At 34.4% G+C, this 25,810-nt stretch overlaps 1 protein-coding gene across 1 annotated transcript in view; it reads left to right on the forward strand.

The window, feature by feature from the left end:
• Positions 1-7,502: 7,502 nt before the first annotated feature.
• The window catches only part of LOC308431189 (uncharacterized protein), a gene marked incomplete at both ends in the record, with an annotated part of 40,900 nt that continues 22,592 nt past the window's right edge, over positions 7,503-25,810 (forward strand). Inside the window, 4 exon segments of the mRNA XM_080930555.1 lie at positions 7,503-7,869; positions 7,872-8,417; positions 18,068-18,210; positions 18,400-18,870. Coding sequence (XP_080786681.1) covers positions 7,503-7,869; positions 7,872-8,417; positions 18,068-18,210; positions 18,400-18,870 — 1,527 coding nt within the window.

Genomic DNA, 25,810 nt, shown 5'->3' on the forward strand with positions numbered 1-25,810 from the left:
GAACAGTAAAACTGTGATGTTTATTTTTAAGTCTTGTTTACGTTTATTTACCTAAAAATAAGTTTTTGACATTATTCATCAAAGAACACAATTTTGTTTGTTTCTGCTTGAGTAAAATTTCACTGTGTGTGTGTTTGTGCGTGCGTGCGTGTGTGTGTGTGTGTGTGTAAAACCTCCATGGAATATATTAAGAAAATAGTACATTTTCACACATTGATTTACAGTTACACCATTGTTCAATGCAACAAAATCTCTATTATAAGCTCTGAGTACTTTATCTTAATTATTTTAATGGAGATCCCAAAAACTGAGTAGAAGTGTCTAGTCGAAAACCGTGTGATAGAGTGGTGTTGTAGATCATATGTGGGAGAAAATTCCATAGTAATTTTCATAGAGGCTACACAGATAGAAGTATTCTTTCTTGCTTTTTATTTGTTTTCTTAATGAAAACTATTTTTATTGAATTTTAACATATAAGGCAAAATTTAAATAAATATTCTTACAGATGATAAAGGAGAATGAAACCATTAATTGTTTGTATATGTTTGTGCATGTATGTGTGTATGTGTGTGTGTGTGTGTGTGTGTGTATCTGTGCATGTGCATCTGTGTGTGTGTATGTGAGTTTCTGTGTGCCTGTGAGTATGTGTGCGCATGAGTCTTTGTATATGTAATAATAGTGTTGTGAACTGAGTGATTTAGGAAGGGATAGGGTAGGGTGGAAATAATGTAGGAAGATAAATAGATACTAATGTATAAAATTTCAATTAAACATTAAAATAAATTCTTTTGAAACATTTATATATGTATACAATATTTCTTGGTTATATGTGTGTACAAGCATGTTACTGTAATTGTTATTGGATACCTCCCCTCATCTCTCTATCAAACTCATTTATTTTTTCTAATATAAAATCTTGATGAATTGACAGGTTTTCAGAATATATAGTTATCCTTGTTCCAACTCACATCTTTTAACCTAACATATATTTTTACAGACATGACTCTTCTTACTGCTACTCTCATGCTCTTTAGGTTTACAAAGAATGTCTTTTCTCTTCCCTCTCTTCCATATGTATTGTTAAGATTAAAATAAGTCTCATGTAGACAGAATATACATGTATTTTGTTTTGCTTCACTGAGTCATCCTGTCTCTTGTATAAGGACTAATTGATTCTATTCCTATATGGTTACTGATAGTTGAGGATTTATTAATACTACTTTGCTACTTTATTTTGTGTTTTGTGACTCTTACTTTCCCTACTTGCTATCTTTTCTTGGATTGATATTTTATGCTAATATTTTAGTGTTCAGGGATTACTCTATTTGAATATTTTTCATTTTTTGTCTGGGTAGTTCCTTTTTCATTTTATGATTTGTATAAAAATATACCAAAAAGGTCTTAATAAGAAAATGACTAAACTTTGGTCTTACAACTATATTATTCTTATGATATCGAAGTGTTAGATAATAGGTAAAAACATGTTGAGATAGTAAAATCACTTAATTTTACAAAAGTTGAACTCTCTCAAATTATATATGGGAATTTTCAAGATGTTGGGAGCTAAGGACATAAGATTATGGTATTTGATGACATTCTTTGCTTTTAGTGTGGTTACAGCTAGTGGTTTGGCATTTAATATATTTCAAAGTTTATATCTATTTTTTATAAACAACTTTATTTTACAAAACAAAGATAAATGTACAGATTTTAAACATTTTTTGCTTAAAATTATACATTTTTTGTCAGTACTTTTTTCAGATTTTAATATAATTTTTACATAAAACTATATGAATATATTTTTAGTCAGTACTTGATTTTTTTCAGGGTTTGATAGTATGCCTTGAAAACTTAATAGTTACAAGAGCTAAAGTACTTGTAAAACAAAATGTAATATGGAAATAGTTAAAGTTTTCTTGTTTTGTAAATTTTTTTTTGTTTTGTTTTGTTTTCTTTATTTCTTGGACTTCATACAGTATGTGAGTACTTTCTGGGGGAGTGCAAGCCCCTGGGGTTAGCATCCCACTATCAGTGACTGCATATTATGTCTGTTCTTTTGTGACTGGGTTATCTCACTCAGGATGATATTCTCTAGATGCAGCCATTTTCTTAAGAATTTGGTTAAGTCACTGTTTTTGAGGGCCGAGTAGTATTCCATTGTGTAAATGTACCACAATTTATGAATCCATTCATCTGATGAAGGACATCTGGGTTCTTTCCAGCTTTTGGCTATTATAAATAGAGCTGCTATGAACATTGTGGTGCATATATCTTTGTTGTGTATTAAAGTGTCTCTGGGGTATATCCCCAGAAGTGGAATAGAAGGGTCTTCAGGTAGTATTATATCCAATCTTCTGAGGTATCGCCAGACAGATATTTAGAGTGTTTGTATCAGTTTTCAACCCCACCAACAGTGGAGAAGTGTTCCCCTTTCTCCGCATCCTTGCCAGCATCTTCTGTTATCTGAGTTTTGGACCTTGGCTAATCTGACTGGTATGAGGTAGAATCTCAGGGTTGTTTCGATTTGCATTTCCCTGATGGCTAAGGATGTAGAGCACTTCCTCAGATGTTTCTCAGCCATTTTATATTCCTCACTCACAGTACTAACCATTTATACCTTAATGTTGCTTTTGTCAGTATATATTATCACAGAACCAGAAAAGAAACAAGGGGAATATGACAGACCACCCATAGTTATTGGATAAGGCATTGCTAGAGTATAAATTCAAAAGTACATTGCAACTGACATTGGAACTAGTGTCTTGAGAAATTCCCTTGACTGGAATTGAGGAATAAAGAAATATCATGCTTTGGGACTGTGTGAAATTCCTCTAACCTCTAACCAACAGTTACATAAAAAAAAAAAGCTACCTGACAGGTAAGATCCAGAAGCCAGGAATATAAGAATACTGCCCTAAGCTTCACACATAATTTGTCTGTCTGTGTCTGCATTTGTCTGAGTCAGCTGCTGTTTGCAGGCTCTCAGAGGACAGCCATGGTAGACTCCTTTCTGTAAGTATGACAGCATATTATTAAAAGTGTCAGGGATTAGTGCTTTCACATGGTCTGAGCCTCGTGTTGGGCCCATTATTACTTGGCCATTTCCTCAGTCTCTGCCCTACCCCCCATCCCTTTATTTCTAACAGAGAAGATAAAATTTGGATTGAAAGTTTTATGGGTAGGTTATTTTTCATATTATTCCACTGGGGTTCTTGCTTTGCTACAGAAAGAGGCCTCTTCAGGCTCCATATCCGTAATGATGTAGTCACAGCTAAGATCACCTCCACTGATTCTTGTGTACCTGCTTTATCCCAGGTCTCTGTCATACCCTGACTCTTATGAAAGAATAGGCAGTCGAATTGTGGCTCTGAAGGGGTTGGAACTTCAGTAGAAGACCAACAGAATAAATTAAACTAGACCTTTAGTTCTCTCTGAGACTGACCCACCAAACAAAAACCATATACTGGCTGGACCTAGGCTGTCCCACATATATGTAGCAGATGTACAGCTTCATTTTCATGTGAGTCCTGAACTGGAGCATCTGTTATCCACAATGTTCTTCTGGTTGGGCTGCCTTGTCTGGCCTCAGAGGAAGAGGATAAGGCCAGCCTCCCAGAGACTGTTATTTTATGGCAGAGGGACAACTAAGGCATGACTATTCACTCAGAAGAGAAGAGGAGGGAGGTTTGGAATAAGGAACGTTGGAGGGTTTGACCTGTTGTAGACAGTAAGGGAAATGTAAAATGAAAAATAGAAATAAAACAAAATAAAAAGTTTGTTTTCCCCCGTCTCTCCTCTTTTTCCCTCTCTATTCTTTTTCTGACCTTCTTTGTCTCCCTTCTTTCTCTGCCTTTACCCCTTCTGAATGTCTCCTTACTGAAAATCCATTTTCTTTTATAACAATCCTGTTGTTTATCTGATTCCTCAGAAGGAACACTTCAGTATGGGCTGGTTCCCTCCCTCCTATATTATGTCACTGCCTATTGTGTAAAATAAAACATGGCCAGACAATCCAACTTGTAATAGATTCAAAAGGTTTGCCACATGTTACATCCTTAAAGTAAAACATAAGGTTGGGTCTATAGTCTCAGGATATCTTAGGTTTCAAATAATTATTTGGGGCTGCAGATGAAGTCTTTGCATGCTCCCCGACCTCAGTGAATCACTAAGAGTGAGTAGGAAAGCTTTCAGTCTTTATCTTTTCCTAAGAAGGCAACACAAGGAAGGTTCTTAGATGTCAGTACATTCCTCAGATGTTGACTGACCTTGTGATCCAAACACTTGATATATTTCTAAATATTCACATCTTGTTTTTAATATATTCAATACATACTTTTTATTACAAGAGTTGATGATTTGATCAATAATCAGGTAAAAGTAGTTCTTGCGAAAGTATGAGACATGAATTCAAGTACCCATCATTCACATGAGAAACCAGATGAGGTCATAGGTGTATTATATCCCTCACAACTAAGAAGGTTAGATGTCAGCCAGACTTCTGATCAATTAGAGACCATTTTTCAAAGAATGAAATGGATAATGATATAGCAGGACCTGCGAGGACTTCCTATGATCTACATGCTCTCAAACAGGACTATACCCCAACTGTGTCTGTGATACAAAGTACCTACACAATTGAGGACTGCCCTCAATATCTACAAGAAAAATTTGATAGACATTTGACCACATTCATTTACTACATAGGAATAACAGACTTTGCATGTGATAGAGTCCGGCATATATAAACATGTACTATCTAGCTTACAAAAAAGTTGGGAGTACTTAATGTAGGGTTGGATTTATATTTTTCTTAAATTTTTAATTTATCATTTTTCTTTTCGTGGAGTACTGGATTTTTTGATACTTGGTATCACTGGGTTGCTCAGTTTGCTCACAACATAACTAGGCATTCCAAGCTGGCATGAAATTCACAATTGACTGGACTGCATGTCATAATATCTGGTTTTTAAGACCATTTCTCTTCACTAGAATTTAAATAATTCTTAATCTTATCTATCAAATATACTCATATGTAGAAAGAATATTAATTGCTATATGTAACCCATGGACAATATTTAGATGATGTAAAAGTCCAATATTGGAGCACACAAAGGTGTCCTAAAGACCAATAAATATGTCCCATCTGATTCATATAATATGAACAAAACTAAATTAAGATACCAAGGTGAGACGACCTGTACTTTTTATGCTCACAGAAATCTCATTTTAGTCTATTACTAGCACAGGTATCATGACTGGCAGATGACAGATATGAGTAGTTGCAGTTCTCACTTTTGCAGAATTTTCACGGCCAGTATTCGTTGTAGCACCACCATTATAGTTTATGCACAGGATTCAAATATGCTTATAATTTAGGATATTTTAAATCCACGATAAAGTAATAGGTCTGTAGCCTTTCATAAACTCAAGTAATTACTTATATATGAAATTCATTTATTTCTCTTACATGGAGCAACATTTCATTCATAATTTAGCACAGCAATCCAGAAAGTTCATGATGCATTTGCCCTTCCTAGGCTAACCCGAAGCAACATAGGCAAAAAGATATCAAATATTTTTCCCGAAATATTATATTAGTGAGGATATAAAAGCAGAGGACTCAAATAGAGTACCTGTAACATGAGTAGACTATTATTTATAATAACTAAATCAATAATCAAGCAGTAATTAACACTCGTCAAAAATGTGAAAATACATAACAAACAGATCAATGGTGATTTTTACAGGCTGGAATGTAATGGATAATGTATTTGTGTAACATCATCAAGGCCCTGCAATCCATCCACAGAGTAACAAACAATCGTAATCACGTAACTAACAAAAAATTATTGAGGGAGACAATGTACACTTGCATTATGGCTGCACTTTTGTAACTTTTATTTGGAAAGTAATAAGGCATTGGGTAAACTTTTTGAACTTTATTCTTAAAACAGAAACAAAGAAACAAGTAATACATTTCTTTATGAGAATTAAGTTCTAGAAGATGGGAGTTTAACAATGGCTCAAGTATGAAAAATGTAAAAATCCCAAAAGAGAAATTCAGGTAAGATTTAATTTTTAATCCCGAAGGATATAAAGATGTATCATGGTTGAGCACATAATTGCACTCACTATATTACCTGCTTGTATAGATTTGATGTGCTTTTAGAAAGAGTCTGAGAATATTTTTATTTTTACCTCTCACAGGAAAAAAATGAAATAACATCTGTCTGACTTTTATGGAGTCTTATGCAGTGGCTCATATATTTAAAAAATACTGTTTATTTTTCTTCTGACAACAATGGTTAATATAATAGTATTATAAATTATGAGTTATGAGTCAGAAGTCATTCTAGAATTATTTTTGCACTGTCCTTTTAAAAATCAAAGAAACTAATTGCTTCAGAGCTCAATATTACCTTTGTAGGGTACCTGATAATGATGATGTTTATGTACCAACAGGTTTTTTCTCTTAAACACTTAGGTAAGTTTCAAAATTGATTTGTGCTAGTGCCTTTCTTTTTAAGACATTGATTATCATTAGTGTGTAAAAATGGCTTACATGATGAGTGAGTACTTATTATTTCACATTTAGGATGTGTCCTTAAAAACTCACGAATGTAATACAACATTCCTTATTAGTTAATAATTAAAAATTTAGAGACCCAGAACCTTTTTATAATGTCCTTCCCATTTAGCCTTTGTATTTAACTCTCACTTCATAGGCTCCAGAAACCATAGTTCTGTTTCTGTCTACACCATTCTTGTAGATTGTACATAAGATTATGCAGACTTTTCCATTTAATGTGGTATATTTTATCTTTACATATGTCTTCATGTTAAAAAGAATCCAATGATAGTTGGTGTACCCATTTCTCAACCTTTCATTCAATCTGAAAAACACAGGTATAATTTTTGGAAAGTTGAATGCTCAGAGAGTCAGTAGACACTCTACTTCATTTGACATGTCCTATTAAGCAAATTGATTCTCTATGAACAGATCTCATATTTCTTTATATTTATGAAATTTCTTCAGAGACTAACAGTAACATAAAGATTTCTATTTCTTGTATATTTAAATTACAACAGAGTTCTTAGTGATAACTTTAGAGACTAAAAACTTAGGTCAGCACCAAATTTTATAACTTCTTTCAATATTAAAAGGAAGCTGCAGGAATACAGAGAATTGGGAATAAAAATATTCTATCCTTCTCCCCTCAATTTCATCCATTTGTCTTATTGATTGATAATTTTAGCACAAAAGATCGTCAGTCTCAACAAAGGGGTCAGTTCTGAATATATTTTTGAACTATATTTCCCATTATGATTCTAACAGGGGGAGATGCTTGTTATTTCACTTTATGATAATGTGAAAAATTGTTTCATTGATACCAGATTGTTTTTTGCAGACATCTCCTCTTTATACCTCAACTTTGTGGGAGAATATATTATTAGAAGGTCTGGAAGGTTCTCCAAGGCCTCTACAAATACTTGAAAGAAGAATGTCTCTGGAAAATGGCTCTTTTGTAACTGAATTTATTCTCTTGGGCTTAACAGACCAGCCTGACCTCCAAATACCACTGTTTATAATTTTTCTGGTAATGTATTTGATAACTGCATTTGGAAATTTGACTTTGATAATTTTAATTATACTGAATACTTACCTTCACACACCCATGTACTTTTTCCTCTTTAACTTATCCATAATAGACCTTTGCTATTCTTCTTTGATAACACCAAAAATGCTGTTGAACTTTATGCTAGAGAAGAACATTATCTCTTACATGGGGTGTATGACCCAGTTTTATTTCTTTGGCTTTTTTGTAATATCTGAATGTTATGTGCTGACAGCAATGTCCTATGATCGATATGTGCCATTTGCAATCCACTCATGTATAACGTTGTCATGTCTCCAAAGATATGTTTCTATCTTATTATTGGTTCATATTTGATGGGATTTTCAGGTGCCATGATCCACACAGGCTGTGTCCTGAGACTGACCTTCTGTGATGGAAAGATTATAAATCATTATTTCTGTGACCTCCTCCCTTTGCTGCAGCTCTCCTGCACCAGCACCTATGTCAATAAGGTAGTGCTTTTTGTTGTAACAGGAAAAGACATCATCATTCCCACTGTGATAATCTTTGCCTCTTATGGCTTTATCCTCTCCAACATCCTCAAAATAAGGTCCACAGCAGGCAGGTCTAAAGCCTTCAGCACTTGCAGTTCCCACATAATTGCAGTTTCTATGTTCTTTGGTGCAAGTGCGTTTATGTACCTCAAATCTTCTTCAGCTGATTCTATGAATGAGTCAAAGTTCTCTTCCTTATTTTACAGCATTGTGGGTCCTATGTTGAACCCTCTAATCTACAGTTTGAGAAACAAAGATGTCAAAGTTGGTTTGAAGAAAACACTGAGTAGAATGTTTTAATCACAAACTAATCTCATTATAGATACAACAGTCTGTTTTGTGCATCTCTGGTGTTAGCTTTGTTTCATTGTGATTGCATAATAGAAAGATAAAAGTTGGATTTTGAATTATTTGCCATTTTATAGTAGGCAACAGTTCAAAGATAGTTACAATTTCTCATCATTACTTTCTCTAAGAAACAAATTACTTTTGGTAATTATACTTATAGATTATCAACATACAATGATTCATATATATATATATATATGTATGCGTGTATATATATATACTCCATTGAAACTATACTTGTAGAAGACCAATTTTATTTTTTACTTGAAACAGTTGCTTAATGTCATATTCTTTCTCTTCTTCAGTCTTTCTCCAATGGGTGAAAAAATATCTCTTTTAGATATCTATATTGAATAGACACACACTGTTCTATAATGACTTTTAAAACACCTGCATTACATGTGCAAATACTATGTATTAAACAGTCATTAGGCAGCTGTATGACATTTATAAATATAAGTCAATACTTTTACATATTATCATTATATGGATAGTATACCTAGGCTCAGGTAAGTTATTAACAGCCTAAAAAAGATGCAAGGACCACTAATCAGAGGATAAATCCTCAGGCATTTGATTTCATCACTACCATTCTTTCTCAACACCCAAATTTCTAATTATATTACTGAAGTGGAATATGAGGCAACATGTTAGCCTTGAAATTTATGTGTTATTTGCTGCTTTAGGCTCTCTAGATTCATTGGGTTTTCGTTCCATCATCATTTTCTTTGACAAGAATTTAACAATTTTTTTTTTTTATGGAAAAAGAAGGCATCTGTGTGGCAGCAGGTGTTTGGCTTAAATATGAATCTGTGGTCTCATACAAAATGGTTCTGAAATACTTTGGGGGACTTTGGGCTTAGTCAGCAGGGTCTTGATAGAGAGTTGATTGTACAAAATTTACTTTCTATGTAAGAAAACACAATTACAAGATAAAGAGTGGTTTGTGGGAACCAAAGTATGGAAAGCAAACTGTAAGTGCAAATTTCTGAAGATAAAAAGTTGAAATATCTTCTAAATTTTATATTTTACAGCTTCATTATTTAACTGAAAGAATTTGAATGTACACATAACTTCATCCGGTCTAGGTAACAAATGGGAACAGCTTAGAGTGACCTATGTCATGCCTCTTAATTTTGACACACAAACAGTCTCTGGTTGAGCACAGTTTCTGGTTTAATCCCACACCACTGGCATTTTATATAGCAATAGGATAAGACCATTAAGGTACAGGTAGCAGCTCTTCTCTTTTCAATTTCTTTTAATATTTTGGATTGTTTTCCAAGTATAAATGTCTCGGTAATGATGCACTGATGAAACACACTAGCCTACTAGGTTGGACCAGGGTATAAAATATTTTAGTTAGCAAATAAGAAGTTCTACACCAAATGTGGAGTCTTCCAGTAAATGAAAGTGTTTATTCCATTTGTAATGTCAGTAGATTTTTGAGTCAATTTGAAACAAGCTAGAGTCATTTGGAATGAAGAAACCTCAACTAAAAAAAGTGCCTTCAAAAGACTGGCTGGTTGACAAACCTGTTGAAAACTTTTTTTCTTATGGACTGATGATTAATGTGGAAAGGTATAGTTTACCATGGGCAGTGCCATCCTTTTGTCTATTGGAAAGTGGTTCTTGGTGGTATAAGAAATTAGGCCCTGAGGAGCAAGTCAGTAAATAGTGATCCTCTATGATCTCTGCTTCAGCTTCTTCCTCCAGATTTCTTCCCTTCCTTTCAGTAATGTATTATCTGGAAGTATAATATTAAAAAACAAAACTTTCCTGACTAAATTATTTTTTTATTTATTTTGGTTATTTTGTTTATTTAGATTTCAAATGGTATCCCACTACCTGGTTTTTCTCTGATAAGACCCCACTATATACCCCTCTCTTGTCTCAACAAAGGTGCTCCCTGTCCATCTACCCACTCCTGCACAACTCCCTATGGTTCCTTTATGCTGGAGGATCAAGCCTTCACATGATCCAGGTCTTCTCTTCCCATTGAGGTCCAACAATTCCATCTTTAGCCACATATACAGCTGGAGCCATGGGGCACTCCATGTGTGCTTTTTGGTTTGTGGTTTAGTCCCTGGGAGCTCTGGGGCTTCTGGTTAGTTGATGTTGTTTCTCCCATGGAGTTGCAAACCCCTTCTGCCCCTTTGGTCATTCACCCAATTCTTCCCTTGGGTTTCCTGTGCTCAGTCCGATGTTTGCCTGTAAGTATTCAAATCTACATTGCTAAGGCTCTGGCAGAGGCTCTCAGGAGACATCTACATCAGGTTTCTGTCAATAAGCTCTACATAGCATCAGCAAGTATCTGGGTTTGGTGGCTGCACATGGGATGAACCCCTAGGTGGGGCAGTCACTGGAAGGTCTCTCTGTGAGTAGTCTCTGCTCGACTTCTTGTCCCTTTATTGCTTTCAGAAAAGAGTAATTCTGGATTAACATTTTATGAAGGGTGGGTAGCCCTATCCTTCAATGAGGGGGTATGCCTAACCTCTGCGTATGGTCCCTACAGGTTCTCTCTACAATTGGCTGGGAATTTCAGCCAATGTCATCCAAGTTGTGTCCCAAGAGCTTCTTATGTTCGGCTAGTTTCTGGTTCTGAGCCCCAGTTTTCAATCCCCATTGCCACATACTTTTGTTTGGTTTCAGGAGAGGGGAGGGAAAGAAAAAAAAATAAGAGGAAGGAGGATTAGGTGTCGGAGGAGACAGGCAACATGAATAGAAATACATTTTAAAGGTTTAATTTTATCATTTTCCTCTTCATTTACTCCTTCTAAAACCTTCTCTAATATATTCTCTCTTTCTCTTTTTGCTTTCAACTCATTACTTTGGAATCTTTGTTATGTATATATATATATATATATATATATATATATATATATATATATATATATATATATATATATAATACAACCTGCCCTTTCTCTATAATGTTACTTATATGTGTGATATCAGTTCACAGTGTGTCCCTTCCTGGGAATACCTTGCTATATCTCCTTGCTCTCTGGACTTTGACCTTATTTTGTCTAGCAATCGACAACAATATAGCCTGTCCTCAGACAATCTGTGAGTACACATGAGCTTTTATAATGGTGATTTATAGGGCACTGCTTTTGTTCTGTCCTTTATCACCTATGGTTCTTACAAATGTCTGGAATATATATGTGTTTTCTTGGCCATCACTCAGTTATTTATTCTTATCATCTTCAGTTCATCTTCAATGTATCTGAGTTATTTGATGAAGTAAATAAATGGTTGTTCTTTTTCAAGTCTCTGTCCTCGAGTTCCTGTATGAAATTCTCAGTTGAGATAATTTCCATAGTTCTAATGGTTTTGTGGATGAAAAATGTCCTGGACTTTCATATCATTTGTGGTTTTGCATCGTGAATTGGACATGTGACTCCTTTTCATTCTTTGTATAATATATGAGACTATAAGCTGCTGGCTTTGAACTGTGAGGGATGCAAACTCAGAATTAGGCCAGACATAGTTGGTGAATGGAGTTAACAACTTACCCATTCTTAATCTATGTGGTGCTTGAAGTCATATTTAAAGCATCAAGATGGGTCAAAAATAAATAAATAAATAAATAAATAAATAAATAAATAAATAAATGAATAAATAAATGAATGAATGAATAGAATAAAATTGGGAAAAATTCAGTGCCCTTGCTATTTGAAGTTGTTATAATACTAAATAGAATAGATTGTGAAAAATGCGCCAAAAATTCTTTGTTTGAATGAAAAAATAAATGCTTAGGTATGATAAGTAGACAGAATATTAAATTACCAAAAATTAATAGTTTTCCTAATGCTAACATTATTCATAAATCAAGAGGACATTGCAATTTATGAATAATAAAAAGAAAAGAAAACACAAAATCCTGGACAATATATGAAAAGGATGTGAAAACTTTACCATTCAAAATTGTAAAACACTCAAAAAATTGAAGATGACTAAGGGAAGATGGAAAGACTTCCTATACCCATTATTGGTAAAATAAATATTGTTAAAAAATGACTTTAGTATAAAGATTGCCTACAAATTACATACAGTAGTCATCATCTTTCAATGCCATTTTCAATGAAATTAAGTACAGTTTAAATTCCTGTGGGAGCACAGAATATCTTGGAGACACAAAATAATCCTTAACAACAACAACAACAAAGGATCATTTTAGTGATGTCACCATTTCTGGTTCTACCATGCAGGAAAATACTACAGTAGAAAAATGTAGTACAATACTTGGGCAAAAGCAATGGGAATAATAGAAGACATTGTTATAAACCCATAAAGGTATACATACCTAATTTTTGGCAAACATGCCAAAAATACATTGTATAAAAAGTAGCCTGTTCAAAAATGCTGCTGGTAAATCCAGGTAGACACTATTATAATAATGAAATGATGCTCATTTATCACAAAAGTTATTGTTAAATTGATCAATGACCTTATGATAAGGCCTGAAACCCTAAATCAGCCTTAGGAAAAAGTAGTGATATAGATTTAGAGATTGTTGAAATAGGACTCTGATCACTTGGAATAATGCCAATAATTGAAAAATAATAACTTGTAAAATTAAAAAGTTTTACATAGCAAAGTAGTTAAGTAAGAAGATTGTTTATAGATTTTAGTAACTAATCATCTTACAGAGGATGGAAAGTTAGCATATGAAAATCTTAAAAGAGGGATGAAAAACATTAAATCAATCAACCAATCAATAAATGAGATAAGCAAAATAGCCCAGGAGGTGAGAGAGTCTCATGACTCAGAGGGAGGGACCTAAGATGAAATGCCCTACAGTGGGGAAAGAGAACTTGCAGAGTCCACCTCCAACAAAAAGTCACCAATCAAGTAAGGGGTTAGGTTGCTATCCCACAGTCAAAACTATGACCCATAATTGTGTATGTCTGAAAGAACTGCAGGGATGGAAATGGAGAAAAGTCTGAGGGACAGGTTCAAGGTGGGAGCCAGCTCAGGTGGAGGCCCCAAGTCTCTACACTGTTACTGAGCACTCACAAAAAGAGACCCATCATGGCTGACTCTGAAAGATGCAACAAGCACTGGAAGAGTCACATGCAGATATTTTCATTCACCCAATGAACAGTGACTGCTGACCCCTGTGGCTGAATTAGAAAAACCTGGAGGAAGCTGAGGAGGAGGGCGACCCTGTAAGAGGACCAGCGATCTCAGTAAACCTGGACCTCTGAGATCTCTCAGAGTTTGGATCATCAACCAGGCAGCATACACAAGATGTTATGAGGTCCTTGTTGTGGTATATATTAAAAAGTGAAAAACTTTTATCCTGTGCTATGTCGGCCACCCATGGGGCCACATGCCACTGCATGGTATCTCTAACTTAGGGGCACCAAGTTGCCTTTAAGTACTCACAGACTCTTGCTTCTTTAGACCAGGGTGCAGTCCACTATACCCGTCCTTGCTGCCTCTGTTCTGGGTGGATAAAACCGCCCAGGTTTGTTGTTTTCACGCACTTCCTCTTGGCATGTTGTTGTCAAGCCTTATACACACACATCCCAAATCATAGTGGTCTTTGTGAGATCCTCGATTACACCTTTTGAACTCAATTAGGACATCATGTAAAAGAACACACGAAAATACTGTGATCCAATTGGCATAACATAATTTGCCCAACTAGATAAGTCAAATGATCTTGCACAATGCTATACCTTACAAAACATTCATAACAACTTTATTCACATAGAGATTTGCTGAAAGAAGCATCGAAATCTGTCTCCATCTTCTTCCTTCAACTCCACCCATTCCCCTTCTGGTCCTCTAGACTCTTTCCCTGCACCACTGTCCATTGTCTAATCATGTATCACCTTGACCTCAACCTGCACATATACTGCAGGTGACTGCAAGGTGTGGATTCAATTAGAGAAGATGCACTTAACCATCAAGAGACTTGAGGCTCCAGGGAGTTTAGAGGCCTGGTTGGGTGGTATGGTTGGGATATCCTCTTGGAGACAGGAAGAGCAGGAAGGTGTTATGGAATGTGGAACAGTCAGAGGGTGAACCTGGAGGGGAATAAAATGTTTATTCAGAAGTTCTTTAATTCTCTGTCTATTGGAGTGTTTCCTTCCTATTTTCTATTTATGTTCAAGTTTTCATGTGTCTCATTAAGGTATTTGATTCATCTTTATTTTTGGACAGTATAAAAAGTAAGGATATAATTCCTTTCATTAACATGCTGTTATTTTTTTTATCAGTTTGTCACTTGTTATAGTTGTCAGGTTTTTTTCCCAGTTGTTGGGAATATTGGTGTCATGTTCTCAAACATACCACCATTCCTTACTCCAGCAACAGCTCAACTACATTTTCTCTTCTGTGACATATATTGATTACACAGTGTTTTTCATTGAAGGTTAATAAGGTCATATATGTTAATAAATGTCACTTCTGTCTTATTTCTCTATCTACTGACAGACATGCATACATATTCTAATATCTGGTTGTAGTATACCTCATTTCAATGATACCTCCTGTTTAGTATACTATGGAAGATAAATAAATTAAATTTTATCTTGAGATTACAAATACATTTGGCACAAGCTATATTAAACTAATGGGACTCAAGAAATCACTCCTTCATAAAGCCAATTGAAGTCATAATAATAGATTATATTTCACCATTTTCCATTAAGTAGAGAGTTATCATAGCTGGTTTTATACCCATTTTTTAGTTTACCACCATAATACTGCAATTGAAGACATGACTTATTCTAACACCCATTTAACAGAAATTTCACAAATTAAATAGTTTGTTTCAGTAACTCTCTGGGCTACATACTTTTTCTACAATCTTATTAGATATTGTGGAACTCATTACTGAAGTGTTATATGTAAGAACCTAACAAGAAACAAAAACAGAAATTTCAGATAGGTATTGAAATGATGCAGCGATGATGCAATGTGGCTTTGGAGTTCTAGGGATGTTGCTAAATGGGAAAGATTCTGCTTGGCATCCATGACTTCTGGAAAATTATCTTAAGCACTGAAGACAAAAAACAACCATAAACTAGTTTTGCAGAGTAATTTTGGGAACTCTAAGGACAGATAATAGCTTAAATATTTTGCTGCATTCCATCCTAAAGGAATGATAAGATAATAAGTAATTCTGGAAATTGTATTTATAGAAAGCTTACATTAAGTATGGAGAAACAAAGAAAAAAGGCAACATAATAGATTTCCCTTAAGATATAAAGAATATTAGAATATGAAGCTCAATATTGGCTCAAACAGTTTTTAAAGAGAACAGCATGCCTCCCTAAAATGCCAAGTCTCTAAGGAACAAAAGACACCTCATGGTCTAGCATATAAACACCATCACCTCATTTCTTTTTTATATCTTGTTCTCAGAGATGTGATTGAGAAAGTGTGTACCTTGACATAGCCTAGTATATCCTGCGAGTGAGGTATATAAACTGTGTCTTATCTGATGGAAACAAGATGAAGAGAAGACAATACTTCAAAGGATTAAAGGGTATTTTGATAGATTGTGACATATTAAGCAAGTTTCCAGGGTATATGAAAAATTAATATTGTGTTGTGTCTTCTTACAATCAAAGGTTCAAAACCATCAGAGACCAATGTACCCTAAAACATAGCAGGAGGAAAGGAATGCATGAAAAACTTTTTTTCATGGTGAGGTAGGTTGAACCTTTATACTGCTATTTTTTAACATTATTAAATTGACATAGCTCCAATATCTATGAAGTTTAATTTGTTAAAGGTATAATTTTTTTTTTGCCCACAGTACTATGTTAACACAGAGGGTCATCTATACAACAGAGGAGATATAACACCCTTTTTCTTTTTGGATATTATTAATGCTATAGTGAACTGTTTTGATATCTGTGAAGGCTGATACCACATACCTTTCGTTGGAGAGGCAGACCTCACCAAAATCTGCCAGAATGTTTATTCCAAACTTCTATCCATGTCTTGCAGTTAAGAGAACCAATTCTTATGGATCATGCATTCTTGCATGGGGCATATATTTTATAGCCTTCTGACCTCTGTCCCATCTCTCTTAGAGACCCCAATTAATTCTAGGATCTTAAAACTAGAACTCTCCCTCACATTTAGATGTTCTGTTTAAGTAGTTTCTAATTAGTTATTTCTTAAACTTTATTGTACGTGGTTGTTGGCTCTAAATCTGTAATGTGATGATTGTTGCCTTGAATTTTCACCCAACTTGTATTATGGATTAAATATGCTGACAATAAGCTGCTTTTGTCTCAGACACCCCAAGTTTGATTGAAGTTGATAAAGTAAATATGAATTTAGTTTTCATTTTCAACTCTTTCAGATTCACTGCCTCTTTTAATACCTTCAATTAATAGATATTATAGAGCTTGTTTTCAACCATATCTTACTTTTGGAATTATACAGAAATGAAGTTATTAACATATGTTTTTTCTCTATATAGGCTTGCTTTTCTGGTCTTAAATATACATTCAGGTAGTGGTATGGAAACTAAAATCTGGTGTTCTTTTAGTTAAAAATTGAAGCATGTACCATGTTTAATTATTTTAACATGCTAAACATTAGTCTCCAGACTCAACTGCTTTTCTTATTTAACCTATTTTGTAATTTAGAATTCATTCCTTCATTTCCAACAACATTAACCTAAGCCATTAATATGTTACTTGCTTTTCAAAAATTTAATTGTTCATATTGTACATATTAGAAACATAATACAGTGTTTCCATTTACTGTTTTGGGTATTATGCTTGTGAAGTGCCTTAGCACTGAACTTCAGGGATCTCACAAGTGTCTTTTTCTTTTCACGTTATGCAATTCTAAGAAGAAAAATGAAATTCACAGAAGAGTATCCAGAGAAAGACAGCATGGGGTATTGAGAGTTCTAGGAAACACAAGTGGTACAATGTCACAGTAAGTTCAATTTTCAGGGCCTCTCTCAAACCTTTAGATATCAATGGATTTTTATAGAGCAAGCACATGTTGCTAGTCATTCATAAAATCTAGATAAATATAAACTTTATTTATATTTGAAGCAATGTTGTTGCTCCTGATGCCATCAAAAGAGTATCTGGATAAGGTTAGCTCCAAGTTGTCACACATTCTTCATGTGTCCAACCACAGCTGAAACAATAACAAAATGCTGAGATGAGGGATGGAACTATATGCTTGTCCTGCTTCCTACCATTTGATACCTCAGTGATCATGTTTGTAAGTGACTGCAATGTTGGTAGTTTTATAGAATTTTGCTGAATAGCATCAGTCTATGTAGCCTTATATTCACTACTTAGTGGAAATATCTCTCTACATTGTGATAGCATAAATGCCAATTTCTGTGAATTCAGTTATTCTCATAGGCACACACAGCACTACCTCATAAGTGTGAGGGAAGCTATGAGAGCAATTTTGTGTGGTCTTATGATGTCACAATTATTGTCTATATTCCCAGATCATTTTAAAGAAGAATAGGTCCAGAAAATGGTTCTTTGGTGACTGAATTTATTCTTCCGGGATTAACAAATGACCCTGATCTCCAGATACCCTTGTTCCTAATATTTCTGCTAATATACACAACAACAGTGCTGGGAAATTTGGCTTTGATCACTTTAATTGCACTGAATTCTCACCTTCACACCCCCATGTACTTTTTCCTTATAAACCTGTCTTTTGTTGACCTCTGCTATTCCTCTGTGATTACACCTAAAATGCTGATGAACTTCTTAGTAAGGAAGAATTTTATCTCCTATATGGGATGTATGACTCAGCTCTATTTCTTTTTCTTTTCTTTTTTTTTTTTTTTTTTTTTTTTTTTTTTTGCCATTTGTGAATGTTGTATTCTAACATCAATGACCTATGATCGCGATGTTGCCATATGCAACCCATTCTTGTATAACATTGCTATGTCTCCCAAGGTGTGCTCCTGTCTTATGCTTGGTTCATATTTGATGGGATTTTCTAGTGACATGATCCACACTGGATGCATTCTGAGACTGAACTTCTGTGACTGTAATAATATCAATCATTATTTTTGTGATCTTTTTCCTTTGTTGCGCCTTTCCTGCTGCAGCACTTATGCCAATGAAATAGAGATTTTAATCATAGGTGGTAATGATATCATTGTTCCCAGCATCATCATGTTCACGTTTTATGGTTTCATTCTCTCTAATATCCTTCAAATGAGATCCAGTGCAGGAATGTCTAAAGCCTTTCGTACCTGCAGCTCCCATATTCTTGCTGTTTCTTTAATTTTTGGATCATGTGCATTTATGTATCTTCAGCCCTCCTCCCCTGTGTCTATGGATCCGGGAAAAATCTCTTCTGTTTTTTATACCATTGTGGTTCCTATTATGAACCCTTTAATCTATAGCTTTAGAAATAAAGATGTTAAATTTGCCCTGAGAAAAATGTTTTGCAAGAGGAGGTTTTGATAAGAAATTAATGATTATCACTATAATAATGCTAATGAGAAATTTTGTGGATTTAAACAAAACTAACTTTCCATCTATTTTTTAACACATCTGATCACTGGTAGGATGTTATGATTTTTCTGTTCCTCTAGATGTTTTTGGTATCAATTTCCTTTAATTTCATAATATTGGAAAATCTATTTTTATTATTTAACTTTGCATAACTGTAAGTCATTAAACTTATTTTTATATTATTCTTGGATAAATCCTAAAGGTATCCAATGATCTGCCAATGTTTATACAAGGTAATGATGCATTGCCCATGTATCTTGTGGCTAGATGGCTGGCTAAGGTTAGTTTATGTAGTAAAGTGTGAATCAGAGTAGAAATGCCAGTTTTCATGATTTAGATATTTTATTAACTAGCTAGTAAACACAACATTTAACTATGCATTTGACTTCCTTATATCAGTTACTTGTGTTATTTTTATTTTAACCAGAAGATTCTATAGAGAATATATTATATGAATATAATATATATTACCGGTATTAATATATATTATACTGCCTGAGATCATCCTCAATTTCCTTCTTTAGAGATTTGAAGTTCTTGTCATACAGGTCCTTCACTTGCTTAGTGAGAGTCACACCAAGATATTTCATAGTTTTTTGTGACGATTGTGAAGGGTACCTTTTCCCTAATTTCTTTCTCCACATGTTTGTCCTTTGAGTATAGGAAGGCTACTGATTTGTTTGAGTTAATTTTGTATCCAGCCACTTTGCTGAACTTGTTTATCAGCTGTAGGAGTTCTCTGTTAAAATTTTTGGGGTCACTTAAGTATACTATCATGTCATCTGCAAAGTGTGATGTGTTTATCTCTTCCTTTCCGATTTGTATCCCCTTGATCTCCTTTTGCTGTCTAATTTCTCCAGCCAAGACTTCCAGTACTATGTTGAATAGGTAGGGGGAGAGTGGGCAGCCTTGTCGAGTCCCTGATTTTAGTGGGATTGCATCAAGTTTCCCACTGTTAAGTTTGATGTTGGCTGTTGGTTTGCTGTATATTGCTTTTATTATGTTTAGGTATGGACCTTGGATTCCTGTTCTTTCCAGGACTTTTAACATGAAGGGTTGTTAAATTTTTTCAAATGCTTTCTGAGCATCTAGTGAGATGATCATGTGATTTTTTTTCTTTGAGTTTGTTTCTATGGCAGATTACATTGACGGATATCCTTATATTATACCATCCCTGCATCCCAGGGATGAAGCCTACTTGGTCATGATGAATGATCGTTTTGATGTATTCTTGGATTCGGTTTGCAAGGATTTTGTTTAGTACTTTTGCATCAATGTTCATAAGTAAAATTGGTCTGAAGTTCTCTTTCCTTGTAGGGTCTTTGTATGGTTTAGGTAAGAGCATTATTGTAGCCTCAAACAATGAGTTAGGTAGTATTCCATCTGATTTTATCTTGTGGAATAGTTTGGAGAGTATTGGTGTTATATCCGCAATAAATGTCTGATAAAATTCTGCACTGAACCCGTCTGGACCTGGGCTTTTTTTTTTGGTTGGGAGGCTTTTGATGACTTCTTCTATTTCCTTAGGTGTTGAGGATTATTTAGATGGTTTACTTGGTCCTGGTTTAACTTTAGGATTTTGTATCTGTATAGGAATTCGTCCATTTCCTCCAGATTTTCCAATTTTGTTGAGTTTAAGTTTTTGTAGTAGGATCTGATTATTTCTTGAATTCCTCAGTTTCAGTTGTTATGTCTTCACTTTCCTTTCTGATTTTGTTAATTTGGATACTCTCTCTCTGCCCTCTAGTTAGTCTGGCTAGGGATTTATGAATCTGGTTGATTTCCTCAACGAACCAGCTCTTGGTTTTGTTGATTCTTTCAATGGTTCTTTTTGTTTATATTTGCTATATTTCTGCCCTAATTTTGATTTTTTCTTGTTTTCTACTCTTCTTGGGTATATCTGGTTCCTTTTGTTCTAAGGCTTTTAGCTGTACTGTCAAGTTGCTGATGTATGCTCTCTCCAGTTTCTTTTTGGAAGCACTTATGGGTATGAGTTTTCCTCTCAGTTCTGCTCTCATTGCATCCCATAGGTTTGGGTATGTTGTGTTTTCGTTTTCGTTGAATTCTAGAAAATCCTTAATTTCTTTCTTTATTTCTTCTCTGACCCTGCTATCATTTAACAGAGCGTTGTTTAGTTTCCATGTGTATGTGGGCTTTTTGTTGTCTTTGTTGTTGTTAAAGACCAGCCATAGACCAAGGTGATCTGAGAGCATGCATGGGAGTATTTCAATCTTCTTATATCGATTGAGGCTCGATCTGTGTCCGATTATCTGGCCAATTTTCGAGAAGGTGCCAGAGGCTCGCACTGCCCCAGAAACAACTCACAGACTGTATGAAGTCCAAGAGAAAAAGAAAACAAAACAAAAAAAAAGTCATGCTCAATCCTTACCCACCAAGAACACATTGACAAATTCCGGGTTGCACCCTGTATTACATGTATTGTTTGCTCATTGTAAAAAAAAGAAAAATCTTTACACACCAAGAAAACTTTTACTATTTACAGGTTGCATCTTGTTTTACATGTACTTTATGCTCATTGTAACTAGTGGGATCTTGATCACACTATCAAACCTTTAAAAAAAAATAAAAAGTACTGACAAAAATGTATTGTATACTTTTATGCAAAAATGCTTAAAATCTGTACATATATTTTTGTTTCTTAAAATAAATTGTTAATATATATATATATATTATATTGAATGGATATATAAATATATTATGTGAATATAAAGTATATATCATGTTATAGAAATATAAAATATATTATATTATGGGAATATATATTATGAAGCTATATGGATTATGCCTTCTTGCCACTTTTCATAAAACATTGGTAGAAATGTTCATCCTTGAATAGTATAGTTCAACAAACATTTTAAGAATGATTGAAATTTGGGTGCATTTTTATTGTGCAATGAGAAGGATTAGAAGAGTTTAAATATTGAGTTGTAGTTGAGAACTGAACTGATGTCTTTCTAGGCCAATTACAGAATATGATTCTGTGTATTGTAATGTAATAATTATAGTTAACTATATGTCTTTAACTATATTCTTAGCTAAATCTGATTCCCTAGGTATCTAAATGTGGTAGTACTCTACTGTTTATATGTATTGTATATCTATATTCCTAACAAATTCCATATCCACATTTTTTGCTGCAGTGATGATGTGTTAATTTATCTGAGCATTGGTATTGTTTGTTACTAATTTTTTATTGATTATTCCCATTGTGAATTAGATGAGATAGTATATCAATGTAATTTGGATTTCTATTTTGATGGTTATAGTTGGTGAATTCTGTCTCTGTGTGTGTGTACGTGTGTGTGTGTGTGTGTGTGTGTGTGTGTGTGTGTTAGCTTCTTGCATTTATTTTTAAAAATATTCAGTTCTTATGCACATTTAATGATCAAAATTTGTCTTGTTAATTAATTTGTCAAATTAATATGTTTGAGTTTGTTCTCCTCTACAGTTACTGATGAGGGATGATTGAAGGATGAGTTGGCAAACACATCTCTAATTATTTTTTTAATGTTGCTCTTATTGTGGTAAAAAAGTTTCAATGGAATCTTATTTATCATTTCTGCAGTCATTACCTAGTCATTAAAGATGTAGATTTAAGGGAGCCCATGAATTTTAAAGATAGCAAGAAGCAGTCCTTTTGAAAGATTAGAAAGAAGTTAAATTTAACTAATCTTATTATATTATAATCTCAAGAAAGGTGTTAGCTTGGATTAGATAAACAACAGTAAGCAGAAAACAGAAGACAACTACAATGAAAAAACACTGATTATATATATGCATGTGCTTATATAATATGGGTAAACTTTTTAAGTGTTAAAAATATATTTTTATTTTATTTTTACACTCAAGATTGTATTCCCCTCCTGGTCCACTCTCCTTCTATTCTACCTCCCTTACCTCCTCCCTGTTACCACCCCCTTACTCCACAAGAATGTGCCCTCCCTATCCTCCCGGTCAGACCTAATCTCTATACTCCATGGGCCCTCTAGTCTCTTGGGAGTTAAGCATATCTTCTCTGACTTAACCCAAACTGAAGTGTTCTCTGCTGTGTATGTATTGAGGGCCTCATATCAGCTGTTTCATGATGCATGCTTAAACCTTTTAATGTATTTAAACATATGTAAAATATATTATGTATAACACAGTTAGTATATATTTTTAATCTTAAAAAATTAAAAAAAATACTTTTAAATACATGCTCATAAATTCAATTAGTTTAGATCTGTCTTGAACATTTCCCTTTATGCTTGTACATTATCTTCAAACTTTCAGGTGTTTCATAAAGATCTTTCCTAAATTTTATGTTACTTTTTGTACAGAATAAGACATATGCACTTCCCTTCAAGTAGATTTCCACCTCAGTGTGTCTTTTGATATTACTATTGTGTTTTTATGTCTGCTAAATGTGGCAACAAGATATATTGTACCCTAGGTTGTCTCATCCTAGGTAACCTAGAGTAACTTGAACTAGCGAACCTTTTATCTCCACCTCCAACTGAGGGTGTTGCAAATATATGACATTTTACTTAACTCCATCAATAGCTTAAAGACTTTGATTTACTCTATATAGTTTTATAGGATTGTGTCTTGTGTTAGATGTTTGTTGCTCTGAGACCCTATTTGTATATCTTATATCCGTCCCACTGACCCACTTGTTTGTCTCTGTGCTAGCACTGTGTTGTCTCAGAAACTATGCTTCTGTAGCATAGGATGACATCAGGTATCTCAATACCAATAACACTGCTCTTTTTAAATTTTCCTGTGCTCCTTCACAGGTGCTTCATGATTGAGTCATACAGCTACTTTAAGGAAAATGTTCATTAAAGCTAGGAGAGCTTTTCTGGTATTGCAGATATGGGATTATTCCATCTGTTACAAAAAATACTTTAAGTTGTTCATCTACTGTTTGTTTCACTCAATTCTTTCTCTTGCTGTAATTGTCAGGACAGAATCTAATTACTATATTAAATGAATGTTGGGAGTGGGTATCCAGTGTCCTTTTTTTTCCAGAGGGAACACTTCCAACTTTTATTGTATTTAGTGTGATACCTCATATTGCTGATGTCATGCACAGACTCTATTATTTTGATATGTGACATTACCCACTACCTTTTTTTCTGTCATTTATAAATTTTGTTATATGTGTATTTGGGAGACTTAAAATATTTCTGTACATGCTGAAATCATTATATGAGATTGGCATCAATTTTATGTGCTATATTCTAATTTTGACTGTGTATATAGAACCAGCCTTATGTGAATTAACTTGATTGTGACATATAATATTTTAATATGCTGTTGAAAACTGGCTTTAAAAGGCTCATCCATTAATTTGTCTACATTTTTATTTTATATTTTTTATTGGATATTTTATCTCCTTACATTTCAAATGTTATCACCTTTTCTGGTTTCCCCTCCAGAAACTCCCTATCCCATCCCCTTACCCTGCTGCTATGAGGGTACTCTACCACCATCCCACCCACTCCTCTCTCCCTGCCCACCCTGGCATTCTCCTAAACTGGGCATTGACCCTTCACAGGACCAAGTATTTCACTTTCCATTGATGCCCAACAAGGCCATCCTCTTCTACACATGCAGCTGGAGCCATTTGTCACTCCATGTGTACTCTGTAGTTGATGGTTTAGTCCTTAAAAGCTCTAGGGTGTCTGGTTGGTTGATATTGTTGTTCTTCCTATGCGGTTGCAAACCCCTTAGGCTCCTTCATTTTGGGTTTTGTTTTATTTGATTTTGATGTAGGTTGTAGCTATATTAATGGGATTAAATTGGATGGTCTTGAGTCTATTTATTAAGTCATTTTTAGAAGTGTTGGTATCAGTTGTTCTTTAAAGGTCTGGTAAAATTTATCCATGAGGTCACACTGCCTATATTCTTCTCTGATGGGAGACATTTATTACTGCAGCAGCCTTGCATATGATTTGTCATTAACTGCTTCAGAGATTTGTTTATATGCTTTTCTTCAATGTCATCATATTCTATTAGATATTTAAAAGTTTATATTGTGTAGTATAATTTCTTTTATATTGCTCCTTATTGATTCTCTCATTTCCACTGATAGCTAAGGTAATATGTCATTTTTAACTCCAAATTCTGTTAAGTTGGGTTTATTTTTGGTTCACTTGGTATTCTGAGAGCATCGATTGTTTGCTTGGTGGTATGAATTGTATGGAGGAACTGCTGCTGGGAGTGCAAACTTGTACAATTGTTCTCGAAGTCCATCTCGCAGATTCTCTGAAAACTGGAAAGAAACAACTTCTTAATAATTTGAATTTATAGATTGTCTGCTATATTCTTACATGTAACTTATCATTAGATAAACATATTGGCCAAAATCATGAAGAGGACAGAAAAGCTAAAGGTTTCGAGGCAGGCAATGCATTGCTTAAAAGAAATATTTACTGCTATGATCCTGTGTATTATTTAAATATGTAAAACAATTAGTCATTAAAGCTTTGTAATGTATAGCATGAAATATTAAAGAAAATTAAAAAATAAACTTATTCTACAAATAAAAATTTTAATTTTTTATGTGCAATGACTGTGGTTTTAAGAAGTATAATACACAGAAATAGTTTGCAACCCTTTGGAAGAACGACATAGGCAGACCCAGTTCTCCCAGAGTCTAGACCATCAACCAAGAGTGTGCCTGGAGGGATCCATGGCTCCAGATATACATGTAAGGAAGGATGGCCTTGCCTGACAGCAATGGGAGGGGAGACTCTTGGTCACAGGGAAGTTTCATGCTCTAGCACAGGGGGATGCTTGAGTGGAGAGGCAGCAGAGTGGGGGTGGGGTGAGTACTCTC

The sequence above is a fragment of the Micromys minutus genome, assembly GCF_963924665.1.
Source record: "Micromys minutus genome assembly, chromosome: 16".
Lineage (NCBI taxonomy): Eukaryota > Metazoa > Chordata > Mammalia > Rodentia > Muridae > Micromys > Micromys minutus.